The sequence below is a fragment of the Pteronotus mesoamericanus genome, unplaced genomic scaffold (assembly GCF_021234165.1).
Source record: "Pteronotus mesoamericanus isolate MK-2021 breed Mesoamerican mustached bat unplaced genomic scaffold, CSHL_Meso_final contig_120, whole genome shotgun sequence".
NCBI lineage: Eukaryota > Metazoa > Chordata > Mammalia > Chiroptera > Mormoopidae > Pteronotus > Pteronotus mesoamericanus.
The window spans coordinates 2230430-2245448 of record NW_026555041.1 but is presented as its reverse complement, the minus strand read 5'-3'; the positions used below and the strand labels follow the sequence as shown (position 1 = coordinate 2245448).

Sequence of the window (15019 nt, the reverse complement as noted above, 5' to 3'; positions counted from 1 at the left end):
AGCTCATTTAGTCTTTAAACTTGAGGAGCTCATGTGTTGTTTTCAGTGATTATGCATATGTAAGATTTGTGCTTGTTATTAACTCAGAAATTCATTTAAACAGGAAACATTTGGTTATGAATATTGTATTTATAACTAGACACACTGCGACACTTATGAAAACATAAAACTGGTCTTTCTATATATATTTTTTCCAGTAACTCTGAAGTTAAAATGTATGGAAAACATAACTTACAGGAAAATGTTATGTACTGACTACGTTTTCTTCACACTGATCTGTTGTTGGTTTTCTTCCCTAAAGAGATTGTCGACGGCAACGTGAAGATGACGCTGGGCATGATCTGGACCATCATCCTCCGCTTCGCTATACAGGACATCTCAGTTGAAGGTAAGAGACATGGTTAAAAATCTGACTGTATTACGAGATGCAGAGTGACTTGTAAACTGAGCTTACAATTTAAAATTTGAACAACATGGCTTTATAAAATTGAACGCTCGCTTACATGATTGAATGAAAGCTCTGTAAACTGGTTTCTCACAAGCTTTATGTTTGGGCGGGGAAGACCCTGGCCCTGCTGTCTCAGTCATGGGTGGAATCACTTTGGAAGAGACAAGCGCATGGTCAGTATAGAAGTCGCTTTTTCAGTGAAATTTTTTTAGCTTATTCTTATTATACTAGTATGTTCACAAGTATAACAATTCTTTAGATTTACAGTGAAACACTGTTTTTCCGGTGCAAAAAATGATTAATTGAAATCCAAGTTTGTTCATTTGCTCTTCCTCCTTCTTTTCTTCCTTGAAACACCAAGAGTCCCAGTTCTTGGTGTTAAAACTGAAGGTAAAAATCTTTAGTCTTACGTCCACTGTACCCCTAGATGTTTTGATGCCTTAAGCACTGTCGAAAATGGTGAACTTGACCTTCTTAAAATTAGAATATTGCCTATTAAGCTCTCAAGTCACAAAATGTATATCCGAACATACTTAAAGGGGGTTTGCGTTGTCCAGTCGGCCTCCCCCGACTTTGTCCCCAGCAGGTAACCAGGTGCCTGGAAGGGGCAGGTGGGGGCCATCGTTTGTAATTCTGCCTAGAACCGAGTACAACTCTGACTCTGGTCTTTTTAAATGATTTTAGTTACTAACCACCAACAAATATTAAAAACCAGCAATTTGCTGCCTACTGTTTACAGGAGGCCTACAGTACTTGCCTTTAAGGAGTTTCTGGTGCATTTAGATCATTTCTGAAACTCCACTTCTGTCCCCTAAAAATCAAAGATGCGAGGATATTAAAGCCTCGATAATTCAGGCTCAGCTAGCTTGAATTAATAAATAGTTTGAATTGGAAAACTTCAGACAATGTACTTTTATTAACATACACTCCTTGCATGCTAATGAAAATAATAAGATGTTTATTAAAAGTTCCTGCTTTATTAAAAAAGAGTAACTTATAATAGTTTTATAAATTGTATATACTTCTAAATTTAAATACTTAAACAGTTGAACCAACTTTAAAGAGCAAATGCTATTTTTTATCTTGTTCATTCTATTGCATTTTCTAGAGTGGCAAATCTTTTTTTACAGAGGTAGACTTAATCTCAGGTTTTTTCTGATTGGTTATGTATTTCAAATTGTGGTGATATGATTTTAAAACTGAATTCTGTTTCAGGTGTAGCTGTGAATGGTATTATTTGTTAGAGGGTTCCCCCCAAATTATTACTAATAAAATTAATCAAACTACAGTATTTTGTGAAAGATTACCATAAACAGATATATTAACCTGCCTTTCAGAAGCTCCTGAAATTAAACATTCAAAAGTGATAATGTTAGCGAAGTGCCTAAGTCACTTGAACCAGATGTCTTTCAGTGTCCAACACAGTAGATGATGTTAGTTTCCTAACTTATACTTTTATTCTTTTTACTTTATGAAGTCATTTCTTAACAACCTCAATTAATTTCTGTACACCTACAATGCAATCATCTTACCGTGTTTTAATGATGTATGTTATATAGAGAAAGATGTTGTTGCAGCTGAGGTTTTTGAGGAGCCAGTCTCCTTTAACAGAATGGTGGGTCTCCTCCAAGAAACAAACGCGAGATTAACATATCAGTTGGCGGGGTCAGTCAGATGTAGGTACAGGGGGTTCCTGGTGCGTCATACTCACGATGGAGTGACAAATGACACTACCTATTTATAGCACGCGTTCACACCCGCGGTCGGGGTTTTGTTTGTGGACGTGTGTGCACCACACGGCCATGTTTCAGGTTTCGCCTGCACCTGTGGGGAGCGAGGTGGCCCACGGGCAGGGACACACTTGGCACAGGTTTGCTGATCTTTGCTGAAAGCCTGGAAGTGGACTTGGGCGAGAGTCAGCTTTGAATGGAGCTGCCAGTTAGACAGGGAGAGCACTTTCTTCCACATTCAGGACCTGAGAGTGTTCAGAGCCGTCAGACAGAAAGAAATCGGGTGGAGCTCACTGACATGTGAGTCTAAACTTCAGTAGCAGTTACAAGGTTTTCTTGATCTGCTTTCCATCTGTGTCCCTTTCTAACATAATTTCCATTTAAACTATAAAAATAGTTTTATTTTCTCCTGGTGTGTTTTTTCTTACTAATGGCATTAGGCAAAACCCAAAGGCAGGCAGCTATAGACATCAAAACAGCTAGGTATGGAGTTTCGCATTCTAGCACCTGTACCAGTTCATATATTAATAAAGTCTTCATCTTTTTCCTTAACAAGGATTTGCTAGGCAAGAGACATGAACAGGAATCATTCAAATTATTCATATAACACATGAAACTTTGGGAGTGTGTTTATTTCATCTGGATTATGGGTCAAAGAAAAGTCTGAACTAGAAGGACAATTTAGATAAATAATTATGGAATACTTATTTTGATTTGAAAAAATCAACCTCAAGCCCCTATAAAATGAAAGACCAGAGAGTCTACATGTTTACAGGAACTTTCTAAACTATTGGACCCTAACCACAGGTAGAATCCTGGGCCCTGGAAGTGGCTTTGAGAGGCTGTTTGGTGTACGTAACTGTGGGCCCCCAGAGGCAAACGCTAAGGTGGCGCTAGACGGAGCGGCTTACACAGCAGAAATTTATTTCCTGACGGTTCTGGAGGCTGACCTCCAACCTCGAAAATGCAGGTGCTGAAGACAGGTGCTAGCACAGTCAGGTTCTGCTGAAGGCCTTCTGCAGGCCTGTAGATGGCTGCCTTTGTGCCGTGACCTCACATGGCAGACAGACAGACAGACAGACAGACAGTGTTCATGCACATGCGAGCACTCTGATTTCACTTCTTAGAAGGCCACTTATCCCATCGTGAGGGCCGCACCTTCATGACCTCATCTAACCCTATTGCCTCCCGAAGGCCGCATCTCTAAAACCACCACATCGTGGTTAGAGCCCCAAATACGGACTGAGGGGACACAAACATGCAGTCCACACAGAAGTGCCTGGGGTTTGCCGGGGGACATGTCTGCGGAGGACAGAGTGGGAGAGCAGGCGGCGGCAGAGAGAGCCTTCAGGCCGAAGCCCTTGCCTGCCGCCTGCACTGGAGAAGGGGGCGGGAGGGCTTGGGGGTGAAGAGCCCCATCCTGCAGGGCTGTCCGCAGGCCAGTGGGGGGTCCTGAAGCCTGAGCTGCTCTCAGAGGAGTCCCGCGTGCCGCAGGAAGGTACCCGCCCTCACTGGTCTGTGGTGGAGCAACCTGCAGAGGTGTGGCCTCTGGGGGGGTGTGGCGGCCGGGACCACAGTGCCGGCTCTACCTCAGGCCGCGGCGCCCGCAGCCCAGCTTCGTGGTGCCCCGGGGCTGGGGCTGGGGCAGGGCGCCGACTTGATCGAAACTCACATTTACCAATCAAAGTCTTTATTATAAAACCTCTGGGTAAGGGTATACATTTTAGACATAGCAGCCTCTGTGGATTCCCTTTACTTAAGAATATAAATTATAAATGAAGTGAATGACAGGTTAGTTAAGTCATAAACTATATACATTTTATTATTTTCATATAAAAGGTAAGTTTCATGTGTTTTATGTCATAACCGGTAGTCGCACCTGCAGTGACTCCTTTTTGAGTCCCTAAGTGTCATCAGAAGTTGGTCAGTCGCTGGGCGCAGGGCTCCAGCTGCCATCCTCCCGCAGAAACTAGGAGAAGAGAAGGCGCCGGAGGCGCAGGCCGCATGGTCGGGTGGCCGACCTTGGGCGAAGGAAGTGGTGAGCATGTCCCTGTGGACCCTGCTCTTGGCTGTCGTTCCAGAAACCTCTGCCAAAGAAGGCCTGTTGCTGTGGTGCCAGAGGAAGACGGCTCCCTACAGAAACGTGAACATTCAGAACTTCCACACCAGGTGAGTGCCCAGCCTCTGCTCTTGCTGGGCTCCCAGGGGCCGGGACAGTGTGCACGTACACTAGTTTTTCCTCCTCCTGCCTGAGAGGACTTTGTGTTTGTAACAGGACGGCAGCTATCGGAGTTCCGATGCTTAGGGTTTCTTGGGGAAGACGTGGTTAGAGTGAGGGATCCTGGTGAAATAGCTCCGTGCTTACAGTGAGTTTTACGTGGCGCCAGACTGGGTCTTCAGAAGATGAGGGTGTAGGAAGCCACCTTCCCGGGCGCTCACCTCGCACTGGGAGATGGCAACAGGGATCACTCCTTGGTGGGAGGAGAGACCTCAGCAGACAGAGCCTGAGGTCCGAGGACAGAGTCTCGCCCACCCTGTTCCCTCTGCCTTAGATCAGCTTTGTGGGCTGGAATTCAGGAGAAACAGGAAAATTGTGTTCGAAAAACTCTAGAAAACTGAACAGAGGAAATCTAGATACAGTCCGAGACCACAATTTTGCTCCTTGCTTTGGTCTCCTTTCTCAGATAGATCGTCTGTGGTGGTTACGTGTGAGTGGTTTAGTTCTCACCTTCTCTGTGGCGGGTCAGCCTGAAAGTAAATGGAAAGTAAATGGAGAGAGATGGAGAACAGGCATGAGACCCATGAAAACAGGGGGGGGTTCCTCCGGGTCCACAAATCCTATCAGAGAGGCTGCCAGGCGCCAGGCCCTGAGCCGGACGCTCTCTGTGGAAGGAGCGGCCAGGGCCAGTGTTAGAGCCCTCGGCCTGCCTCCCGCGCCCCTTGCTCCTCTTCCTCTGGCCGAGAGCGCTGGCCCAGGCACCAGCAGTGTGGTCCCCAGCTCCTGGCACCACCACCTCCTTTGAGGAGCAGGCGCCTACCCCAGCTGTCAGGTGACGCGCTGGTCACCCCTGGCCTCCCGTGGCTGTGGGTGTCTGGGGGAAGCAGACTGAACCCACATTCTCTCTGCTGAGTCCCTTACGAACCTACATGTCTTTGCCTTTTAAAAATAAATTACACTATGAGGAAAGACAGCGGCTACCTGGGCGCTAAGCGGGGCCCTTGGGGGTGTGAGAAGTCTCGGAGGAACGACTCGCTGGGCGTCTCAGGGTCGGCATCCTTGTGCACGGCGAGTGGGCCGGCCCTGGGTCCAGAAGGGAGACTGGAGGGGGAGGGGGCTCGCGGGACTGGAGGGGCAGTGACAGAGGACAGCAGGACAGCTGCCAAGAGACGTCTTCCCTCTGGGCCCTGCCAGTGCTCCCAGCGCTGAACTCGACGGTGGGGTGACTGGGAGGAGGCCCAGGCGTGGGAGGGCCTGAAGTTGAAGATGGGAAGTGGACACCAAGGGGGTAGCAGTCCTTGGTGACCCCGGAAGAAGACAGGTGTTCAAGGAGGGGGAACAAGGCCGCCGGGCGGGTAGGGCGGAAGGTCCAGGGGCCTTTTGTGCATGAAGTCAGACGAAAAGCAGTTAGGCGCCGCGAGGCCGCCGTCTGAGCAGTGCAGACCTGCGGCTTCCTCGGCGTTAACTTCTGTCCCGCTCCCCCGACGCGGCGCAGCTGGAAGGATGGCCTGGGACTCTGCGCGCTCATCCACCGGCACCGGCCCGACCTCATTGACTACTCAAAGCTGAACAAGGTCGTCGGGCTCGCTGTCCTGTCGCCCGCCCCCAGCATGTGGCCCCGGAACGAGCACATCAGCACCGAGCCCTGGGCCTGCAGGCAGCCCGGGCCAGGCCCTCCAGACTCGGGCAGGGCAGCAGGAAGGCTCTCCTCTCACCCTGAGGGCAGACAGCCCCAAGCCAGTCACGCCTTGGCCCAAATTGAGCGACTGCTGTTTGGGCTTGACTTTTACTGTGAGGCTTTATGCGTGTTTGTTAGAGATGCTACATTCCTAGACTGCAAATATGAGAAGTGAAGCATATATTTGAGGGAGGAGCAATTCAAACCCTCCCAGCCTCCTTGCTCAAGTCCCTTTGCCTTTTTTGAAGGACTGAGTTGCAGAATAATCTACTCAGAATTGATTAACTTGTCACACGAGGGACATTTCTTAATTATCTCGCTGTTAGTCCTAGCCTCAGAAAAGAAGTTTGAGGATTTTTGGAGGGGGAGGCTTTGCTTGCTTCAGAAAACTCAACTTAGGGAATTTTAATTCTCCCTTTAAGCTTAAACTTTAGCATGCTTAAGATTCAAATAGCCTTTGAACTCTTCCTTTGAAAGGAGTGTAAAAATGTAGTCTGTGCTGGAAAAAAGAAATCCACGCCCATCTGCCTGCAGCGGACAGTCTCGCTGCCCTGGAAGTAACAGCACCACCTGAGGACCTAGGCCCGAGGGCCTGGCCCGCCCCCACCCCCACGGTGCCCCACATGGCTGTCACGCCCAGGCCTCGGTCGCTGGTGTGCCTGGCTGGCCCCTCGCATCACGCTGCATGCTGCCCTCACCTGCGTGGCGTGCATGGTCGTTGGCAGTGCCCTGGCCGTCCCTGCATGTTAGCTGTTGCCTGCCCGCCACCCCCTGCTGAGCCTGGTGCCACAGCTCTGTCATGCAAGAAGGTGGCCTAAGGGAATGCAGCCACCGGAGTTTCTCAGCTTTTCAAAGTGTGTGTTCTATCCCTGCGCTTTTGGAATGTTTCATACAGACAATGTATAAATTTTTCAATTAATCTTTATTTCATTTGCAAAATGAGAGGACTATACTAGACAGATAGACCTAGTTTCACTAGAAGTTTATAATTGTCAGTTTTTATTACAAAAGGTGAACAGACATGTGCTAATTGGCCATCTATGATAGGTAAAAAAATGATTATTAAGAGCAGCTAATGCTTATATAGCTCTAGAAAAGACACTGTTGTAAATAAATACATGAACGTTTATGATATATATGTGCATGTATTAACGTGTGTGGTATATAACATTGTTTATACATATATGTACGTTAATATTAATGCATATTAATAAGTATTATATGTATAGTACACATATTCATTCAATCTTTTTAATGCACAGCAAAATATAATGCATTGCACCTGTGAGCTAGGCACTGTTATTCTCCCAGTTTTGCAGATGATGAAAGTGAGGAACTCAGTAATCTGCCCACGGTCACATGGCCAGCGCTGTGCCAAGAAAGCACTTAATTGCCACACCTCATCTCTGTGAGTTACAGGCTAAAGGAGATGACTTTCACACAGGCTCAGAATCACTCCTCTGCACTTTTAGTGCTGAAGTTTTCGTTATATATTAAAAACAAAAATAAGGAAACTTGTACTCAGCGCCCTGGCTTTGTGGGCATTTGTGCACAGGGTCCAGGTGGGGCTCCGTGGGCGGCGTGGCTGCTCTCTCTGAAGTGCTCTTGGGCTCTGTCTAACAATGTCGAGTTGAATCGTTTTCTGCCTCAAATAACGAGATGCTCCGCGAGGCAGGAAGCTTACTTTGGCTTCTTCCTTGAAGGTTGTGACTATTTTTGAAGCCCGCGCGTTTGAAGTGTTTAACCACATTAAAATGAATGTGCTCATCGCAAAGCATTGCAGTGTCTAATGTGTTTGAATGGCTCTGATGGTAAAATTCATCAGAGCCATTCCTGCACTAACACTGCTTTTCGTTTTGTTTTTTCTTTTCTACAACCCCTTCCCTGACCCCAGTTCATAGCAGTCAATCTCTTTAATGGGTCAAAACAAGAAATATTGTCTTTTAGCTTTTCAGTATTTCACTTCTACACCTTCAGTTAAATTTATTTTGTTGCATTTTATACAAGGTCTGGCACAAACAATACCCCTTTTTTATTATAAAATCTTTTATTACAAAAATCAGAAGCATGTAATTCTGTAACATAACAATATCACACTCAAGCACACAATAGGACATTTTAGGTGAAATGTTCAAATCAAAACTTTAAATTATTATACCCACATTGTTACCCTAGCACCACACTCAAGCAGGCCTTACTTCTGCCGGACCCTGTATATTTAACTCATTTATACAGTGTAAGAGAAATGTAATCTTAAGAAAACTTTCTTCACCATTTTAATTTTCAAGTTTTTGTAATTCTCACCTTTAACATGCAGAAACATGACTTTGCTTGCTGAACCACCTAGTGACATTCACCGGTGGCCTGGCCTTCACCTGGCAGTGTGTCTCCTTCTCTTTATGCCTTTGCTCTCATACATTTAAAACAAAGGTGTTGGCTGATTCTCCACAATCACCTTCCAGATCCAGGTCCAGATCCTGTCCACAATCACCTTCCAGATCCTGCCCAGCTATATTCCTCACACCTGCAAAGCCTTTGTTCTCTTGAACCTTTGCTCCCATTCTATGAATTACATGGTGCATGGATCATGTGGATTTTATATCATTTTTTATGTTCTTCTAAATGTTTGAAGTGATTGGAAAGAGCTAAGAAGAAAAATAATTTATACTCTTACAGTTTTGTGTGGAAGGGAAGCTTTCTTCCCCAAAGTGAGGTATATAGAAAACATTCATATGTCTGTTTCAAAAATACATTTTAAAAAACTGACAGTGCTGTTTTTCATGCAGGATGACCCAATAGGAAATATTAACCTGGCCATGGAAATTGCCGAGAAGCATCTGGATATTCCCAAAATGTTGGATGCTGAAGGTGAGGTGAACTGTGTTACTGACTCTTAGAAACTCTGTGGGCTCCACGCAGTGGCCACACACAGGCTTGGCAAAGCTTTACAGCCAGGCTGCGTCGGAAGTGCTTAGGATTCCTCCGGGGGTATTGGAGGGTTTCATGTATAGCTTGTTCATCAATTATTTCTAAAAACCCTGCACACATACACATACACACACACACACAAGCCAGCAACACTATGATGAACGATTTGGTAGAAGGTTCAGCTTTGGCAAAGAAACAGGATGCTTTACGTTGTGATTTTCAAAGAAAAAGTTCATGTTTTAATTTTTTAACAACCTAAATTTCCTTACCACATTGAGACAACTTTCGTAAATAAACCTTGTGAAGTGCTTAAGACTCTACAAGGAAAAAGCCCTTCCTTCCAACTAGAAGGTATGGAAGCAAAATGTAGATTGTACCTCTCAAACTTTCACATTTTCCTTTTATTGATCTAAGTTAAATTTTATTTAGTTAGAGCTGAAAGAACTTCTAAATACTTTGCAGTTTAGCATCACTCCTGCGGGGAATAGTTTCAAATGCCTTTGGTGCCCTTCGCATGGGAAGGATCGGTGGGCTGTTCCTATAGTGCTCCATCTAAAGCACTGACCTGGAGATCATCCATTCATGCCACTCACTCACGGCTCACTCAACACTCAGCAGATCTGACTGGGCAGTCACTGTGAACAGGACCCTGGGTGCCTCAGCGCGTGATGAGATGTGTAAGGTGGGGTCCTAACGTCTGGGAACTTCTATCACTGTTTGTTGTGAATGTAATTCCCGAATGGTCCATTGCTTTCACTAATTGCATTGTTGGGAAAAGCAAAGAATTTTATTATAGTCAATAGTCCATTTTTTGTTCCTCCTCATTGTTGGTGATTGCGTTATGGCAGCTGTACCAAATTACCACAAACTGGGTGGCTTAAAACAACAGAAATTTATTCTCTTATAGTCCTGTAAGCTCTAGTCAAAACTGAGGGGTTGGCAGGACCGCGGTCCCCCCAAAAGCCTCAGGGAGAAGATCCCTCCTGGCTTCTTACAGCTTCATGAAGCCCCAGGCCTCACCTGGCTTGTGGTGGCTTCGCTTGGGCTCTGCCTTCACGTGGCCATCTTCCCGCTGTGTGTCCTTCCCTCCTCTTGTAAGGACACTTGCCACAGTGGGTTTAGAGCCCTCCCTGCTCCAGCATGACTTCGTCTTAACCTGCACACCAGCAGGTAAGGTCACGTTCACAGGAACTGGGGATAGGACTTCATCATATCTTTTGGGGGACATAACATTGATCTTTCAATTAGGATTCTAACTTTACCTATTTATTAATTTAACCATTCATCAAACACCTGTATCATTGATACTGACGCTTGAACACACCCTTCCGAATTCTACGCATGGTTTCTCCACAACTCTTTAGAGGGAGAAAGTTGATAAAACCATAAACAAGCAGCCGAGACAAGCTCCTGTCCCTTTTTCTTCGTCTGTCCCCGCTAAGCTTGTGATTGCGTGGTCTCTCCCTCGACCTTGCCGTACGGTAAACAACTGCCCAGAGTTTACTCTGAGTTAATGGCTAAGAGAGTAGAGCGAGGACCAACCTGGTTCTCCACGGGCACTCGCCGTGTGGCTCACCCTCGCCTCCCTGGTCTCCTGCAGACAGGGCGCCAGGAGCTCTGTCGCGCCCGGTGCTTCGGATTTCCCTGGTCCCTGGGCCTTGGTCAGGGCACGTGTCTGCTCCGCGGATCCTTTGCTCTTGATGGGCCTCCCGCTGCCCCGTGGCACAGCCCAGTCTTCCACTGCTCTTCTTCATCTCTCCTCTTGAATGGCTTAGAGAAAGTCTCACAAACTCTGCTAATTCCTTTGTAGAGTATTTTCTCATAAGAATCTTCTTACTGACCGGGGTGTGGGGATGCTGGGACGTACCCACAGACCCAGCAGGCACCCCCACCTTAGCCTTCATGTCTTTGCTGCTGACGTGCGGAATCATGTCAGCACAGCATCACAGTAACGTGTCTTATTCCTGCCACCTTTTATTGTCATGCTGTGCCTGGCTCCTCTTCTCGGGTCACTGGCCCCACCTGCTGCTGTTGACGTGGCCCCCAGGTGGGAGTTTTCTCGTGGCTAATTGAAACTGTAACATGTGGTAAAAACTGGAGAAGTGCCTCCTCATCCTGTCCTCATGTTTGAAAAGCTTGTGAAGCTCGTTGTCCTGTTCGCCTCCAGAGACCTCTTTTGAGGTGGGCGCACGGCTGAGAGGTGCAGGTGTGCCTGCCCTGCGTGGGCTTGCAGAGGGCCTTCGCTGACCCCGGGCCGCCACACGCCCAACGACAGACGTCTCTGGGACCGTTGCAGTGTGCGTCCTGTGGAGCCAGGTCCACGTCTGGCCGTGGACGTAGGCTCCCGGCTGGCGTGCCCTTCTCTTTGGCAGTCCCTTGGTTTCTGTTGTCAGTTCTCAGAAGCACACAGAGGAAGGGCTGGCAGGGTGACTTCTTGGGTTTGAGCCACAGCTCGCCCTGCATGAACGTGTGGGGCGGCAGAGAGGGTCCATCGCTCCGGCTCTTCCGAGGTGGCCAGCGGGAGCCGGCCAGTGTCCACACATTGCAGCCGTTGCCTTGCGTTCTCCACACAGACTCAGCGAGCCCGGCCGGACCTGCCGGGCAAGCCGTCGCGACTCGTGTCCCCTGTCACCACCACGCTCTCACTGGTGCACGGAGGTGAGGGCGTCAAATGCACGTCCCTGCTCAGCCTCTGTGTGCCTTCATTTCTTTTCCTTTGTTTTTCCTCTTCCTTCCTCTCCCCTGAGTAAGGAGACCCATCAGGTTCTGAGGAGGCAGTTAGGTGTTTTTTTCGTCTAGTTTTCTTTGAAACTTACTTTCTGTCTGTGCACCAGTATACCGTTCATGTTTGTTTTCCAGAAGATTCCGCACTGTTGCACAGCCCCACGTCCTTTCTATTAATATCCTCTGGAAACCCAAAGACTAGGTTTCACTTTAGGGAATTACAAAGTGTCTTCTCTTTAATTTCATTCTGTCCCGTGACTGAGCTCCGTGTAAAGTGAAAAAGCGGTTCAGCAAAAACAGCTTTGCTGAGTGGGAGGAGGAAGGATGTGTGTCACCCGGTTCTGTTTCTCTCTTCCTGTTGGTGAATTCGGCAGCCAAGGCAGATGGTAGCAAGGGTCGTAGCGTGCGCGAGCCGTGCACATCCTTCTCGCGTGATGCCTGGCCGCTCCGGGCGGCCTCTGTAAGTGGCGTGGTAAGTGTGCGCAGAGGCCGCCCCAGCCGTGCTCCTCCGGGGGCCGCCATCCCCGTGCCAGCAGCCCGCCGCAGAGCAGAGCGCGGACGGCTGTGGGTGCGGCGGGGCAGCGGCTGGAGAGATGGAGCTCAGCGCTCGGCTGCTGTTCCCCGCATCTCGCAAAGGGACGCGCGGGCGACCTGGTGCGGCCAGGGGGGCGTGGGCTCCAGGAGCCAGTGGGAAGTGGCCCCGAGCCCTGACCCGGAGTCGCGCCCACGGCTCCTGTGGCAGTGCCCGGAGGGCACTTGCAACAGCCCGTCGGGGAGGGAGGAGAAGAGGCCTCTATGTGATGATGTGAGAAACGCTGGTTTAAATCACTCTGTTCACGAACCACCTGTCTGAGGTTTGGGATTGTGGGCCCAAGAGACACAAAAATCGATCGGTGCAAACCAACTTGTCCCTCCCTTGTTCACCCTGGTTTCTGCTCTTCGTGTGTGTGTGTGTTTTCTGTGCTGTTTTTCCCTCCCTCAGACATTGTGAACACCCCCAAACCGGACGAAAGGGCCATCATGACGTACGTGTCCTGTTTCTACCATGCTTTCGCGGGCGCGGAGCAGGTACCCACCACGCGTCCGTCGGGGCTGTGCTGCCCCCCGCATGGGCGTCAGTTGTGTGTGTGCGTGCGTGTGCGCTTCACATCTTACCTTGGAATCTTTCTCAGTGTTTCGTGGTGACCTAATATGGCAAGTTCCAAACTGTGAATACTCTTTTTTTTTTTTTTAACAGCTTTAACTTTAGACAGTTCCCGAAGTGTTTTCATCCCTCCTTCCTTCTATGATATTATTTTATTAGTAAGTTGTGGGAAACATTGTACTTTAGGAACAAAAGGTGCAGTAAAAGGGACATCCGCCAACGAGAGCGAGTGCTTCCCAGTGCCCTGGTCCCTGGAAGCTGCCTTCAGTGCTCCAGGGTTGGTTCCAGCATCTTTAAAGACTAATCTAACCCCTTTTTAACTAAAATGGGGAAAGGATTACAGTGTTAGAACCTCAAAAAAATTCACATTCCTTAAGACAAACAGCCTGAGGGGTGGATATGGTGGGTAAATGTATTTTTCCCCCATATTTATCTGTTTCTGCCTCTGGCCCCTTCACGGATCTCTCCTTGGAGAACCCTCGTAGACTGGGGTGGACAAAAGCTGTGGTACTCCTCTGCTCTCTTTAAGACCATCGTCAGCACGCGAGGCTACCTGGACGTCAGCCCATACAGGGCGTCAGAGGCGAGGCTTTGGGACAGGCTGTAGGCCTGGAAGGCCGGCGGGCACGCGGCCCTTCCTGAGTCATTCCGTGACCCTGGCTCGAGGCGCTTTGCCCGTTCGGGCCCAAGTTTTCCTCCACAGAACGGTGGTAGTTCTTATCTCACCAGCGTCTCGCGTTGGTTAAACCAAGTCTCAAAGCAAGTTCAGCTCCGGGGAAGGACTCCATCTCCCAAGTTCTGCACATTCGTTTCAGGAGAGGCCGTCTGTGAACTCCGTGCAACCACCTATGTTCAGGACCCAGTCACTTTTGCTTTTATTCTCAAAGGCTATTTATTTAAGATTATTTAGAGAGTTCTCACCCCATAGTCCTGAGGCCAGTAGTGTGCTCAGGTGGGCACACGTTCAGGAGCCTGAGATTCTAGTTCCCTCGGCCCATATATTTCTGTTACTAACTTGCTTAATGTTTTACAAAGCTTGTGTTTAGACTAATGTTATCTCCCCATTGTTCCCTACAGTATATTCAGCCTGCCGTGTAAGTCTGTGTGAAAACTGTACAAAAGGTGTGAAGTGATTCATGCCCTCAGTCTTTTCCACCCTAACCCGAATCTGCACCACGTACAGCCCGCCACCCCCCGCGGCCCCCTCATGCCTACCACGCTCAGTTTTGTGTGTGCATGTCCTGTCGACAGAGCTGTCGTGTTTACCTCTTGTGTTTTACAGGCCGAGACAGCGGCTAACAGGATATGTAAGGTTCTTGCTGTGAATCAAGAGAATGAGAGGCTGATGGAAGAATATGAGAGGCTAGCGAGTGAGGTAAAGGAAACGAACGGCGACCCTCATCCTGTCCGTCCCCGCCCGGAGGGCGAGGCGAGAGGGTGGACATGGGTTGTCAGTGTTGTTTACTCTACATTTTTCATCTCAGGAGGAATAAAAGTAGGAAAATACAGTTGAACTCGGAGATGGTTCACCTGTAGCAACATAATTACTGGCCCCGAGGGAACCCCGGTGGGCTTTGCAGCCAGCCCCGAGCGCAGAGGCAGTTTGCATGTTTGAGAGCAGAGTGTGGCGTCACTGTCTGCTGGGCACCTCCAGGGCCGCGTTCCCCGAGGCGCCACCACACTATGTGACTTCTTCCTGGTTCTGACATCTCAGCGGCTGCGCTCCTTGTTCAGAGGCCCGGTCCACGGAGACCCAGCTCCGCGGAGCACACCCAGCTGTGCTAGACGCGGCTCAGCCTCGAGTATAAATCCCTAGGGGGCAGCACGTGGGAGTCAGAACCCTTCGTCCCAGTGTCTGCACAGGAGCTTCCTGGTGCGCGGCAGCCAGGTGCTCCGTTAGAACAGTGCTCGCCACGTGCTCTCTCATTCTTGTGTCAGCATCAGTCGTAACTCAGCAGCCTTGTCACCTAGGGTCTGGACCGAGGTGAGGCCCACACCAGAGCCCCTGTAGATGGAACTCGGTCACCATCACGCAGGCCACACACCAAGGGACCTTTGCCCTGACTGCTTGTAGCCGATGTGCAGGCTGTTCTGGGAAAAGCACCAGGACGCGTGTTCCAGTTACTCCAACCTGCTGCTGAGTCCCTGT

The 15019-nt window shown here is 48.8% G+C and overlaps 1 protein-coding gene across 1 annotated transcript in view; it reads left to right on the top strand.

Annotated features, from left to right (window-relative positions):
• The window catches only part of ACTN2 (actinin alpha 2), a 61520-nt gene that overhangs the window by 25176 nt on the left and 21325 nt on the right, over positions 1-15019 (top strand). Inside the window, exons 4-9 of the mRNA XM_054584730.1 lie at positions 302-388; positions 4260-4347; positions 5892-5970; positions 8861-8942; positions 12709-12794; positions 14153-14245. Of these exons, the coding sequence (XP_054440705.1) occupies positions 302-388; positions 4260-4347; positions 5892-5970; positions 8861-8942; positions 12709-12794; positions 14153-14245 (515 nt within the window). The remainder of the gene's footprint in view (positions 1-301; positions 389-4259; positions 4348-5891; positions 5971-8860; positions 8943-12708; positions 12795-14152; positions 14246-15019) is intronic.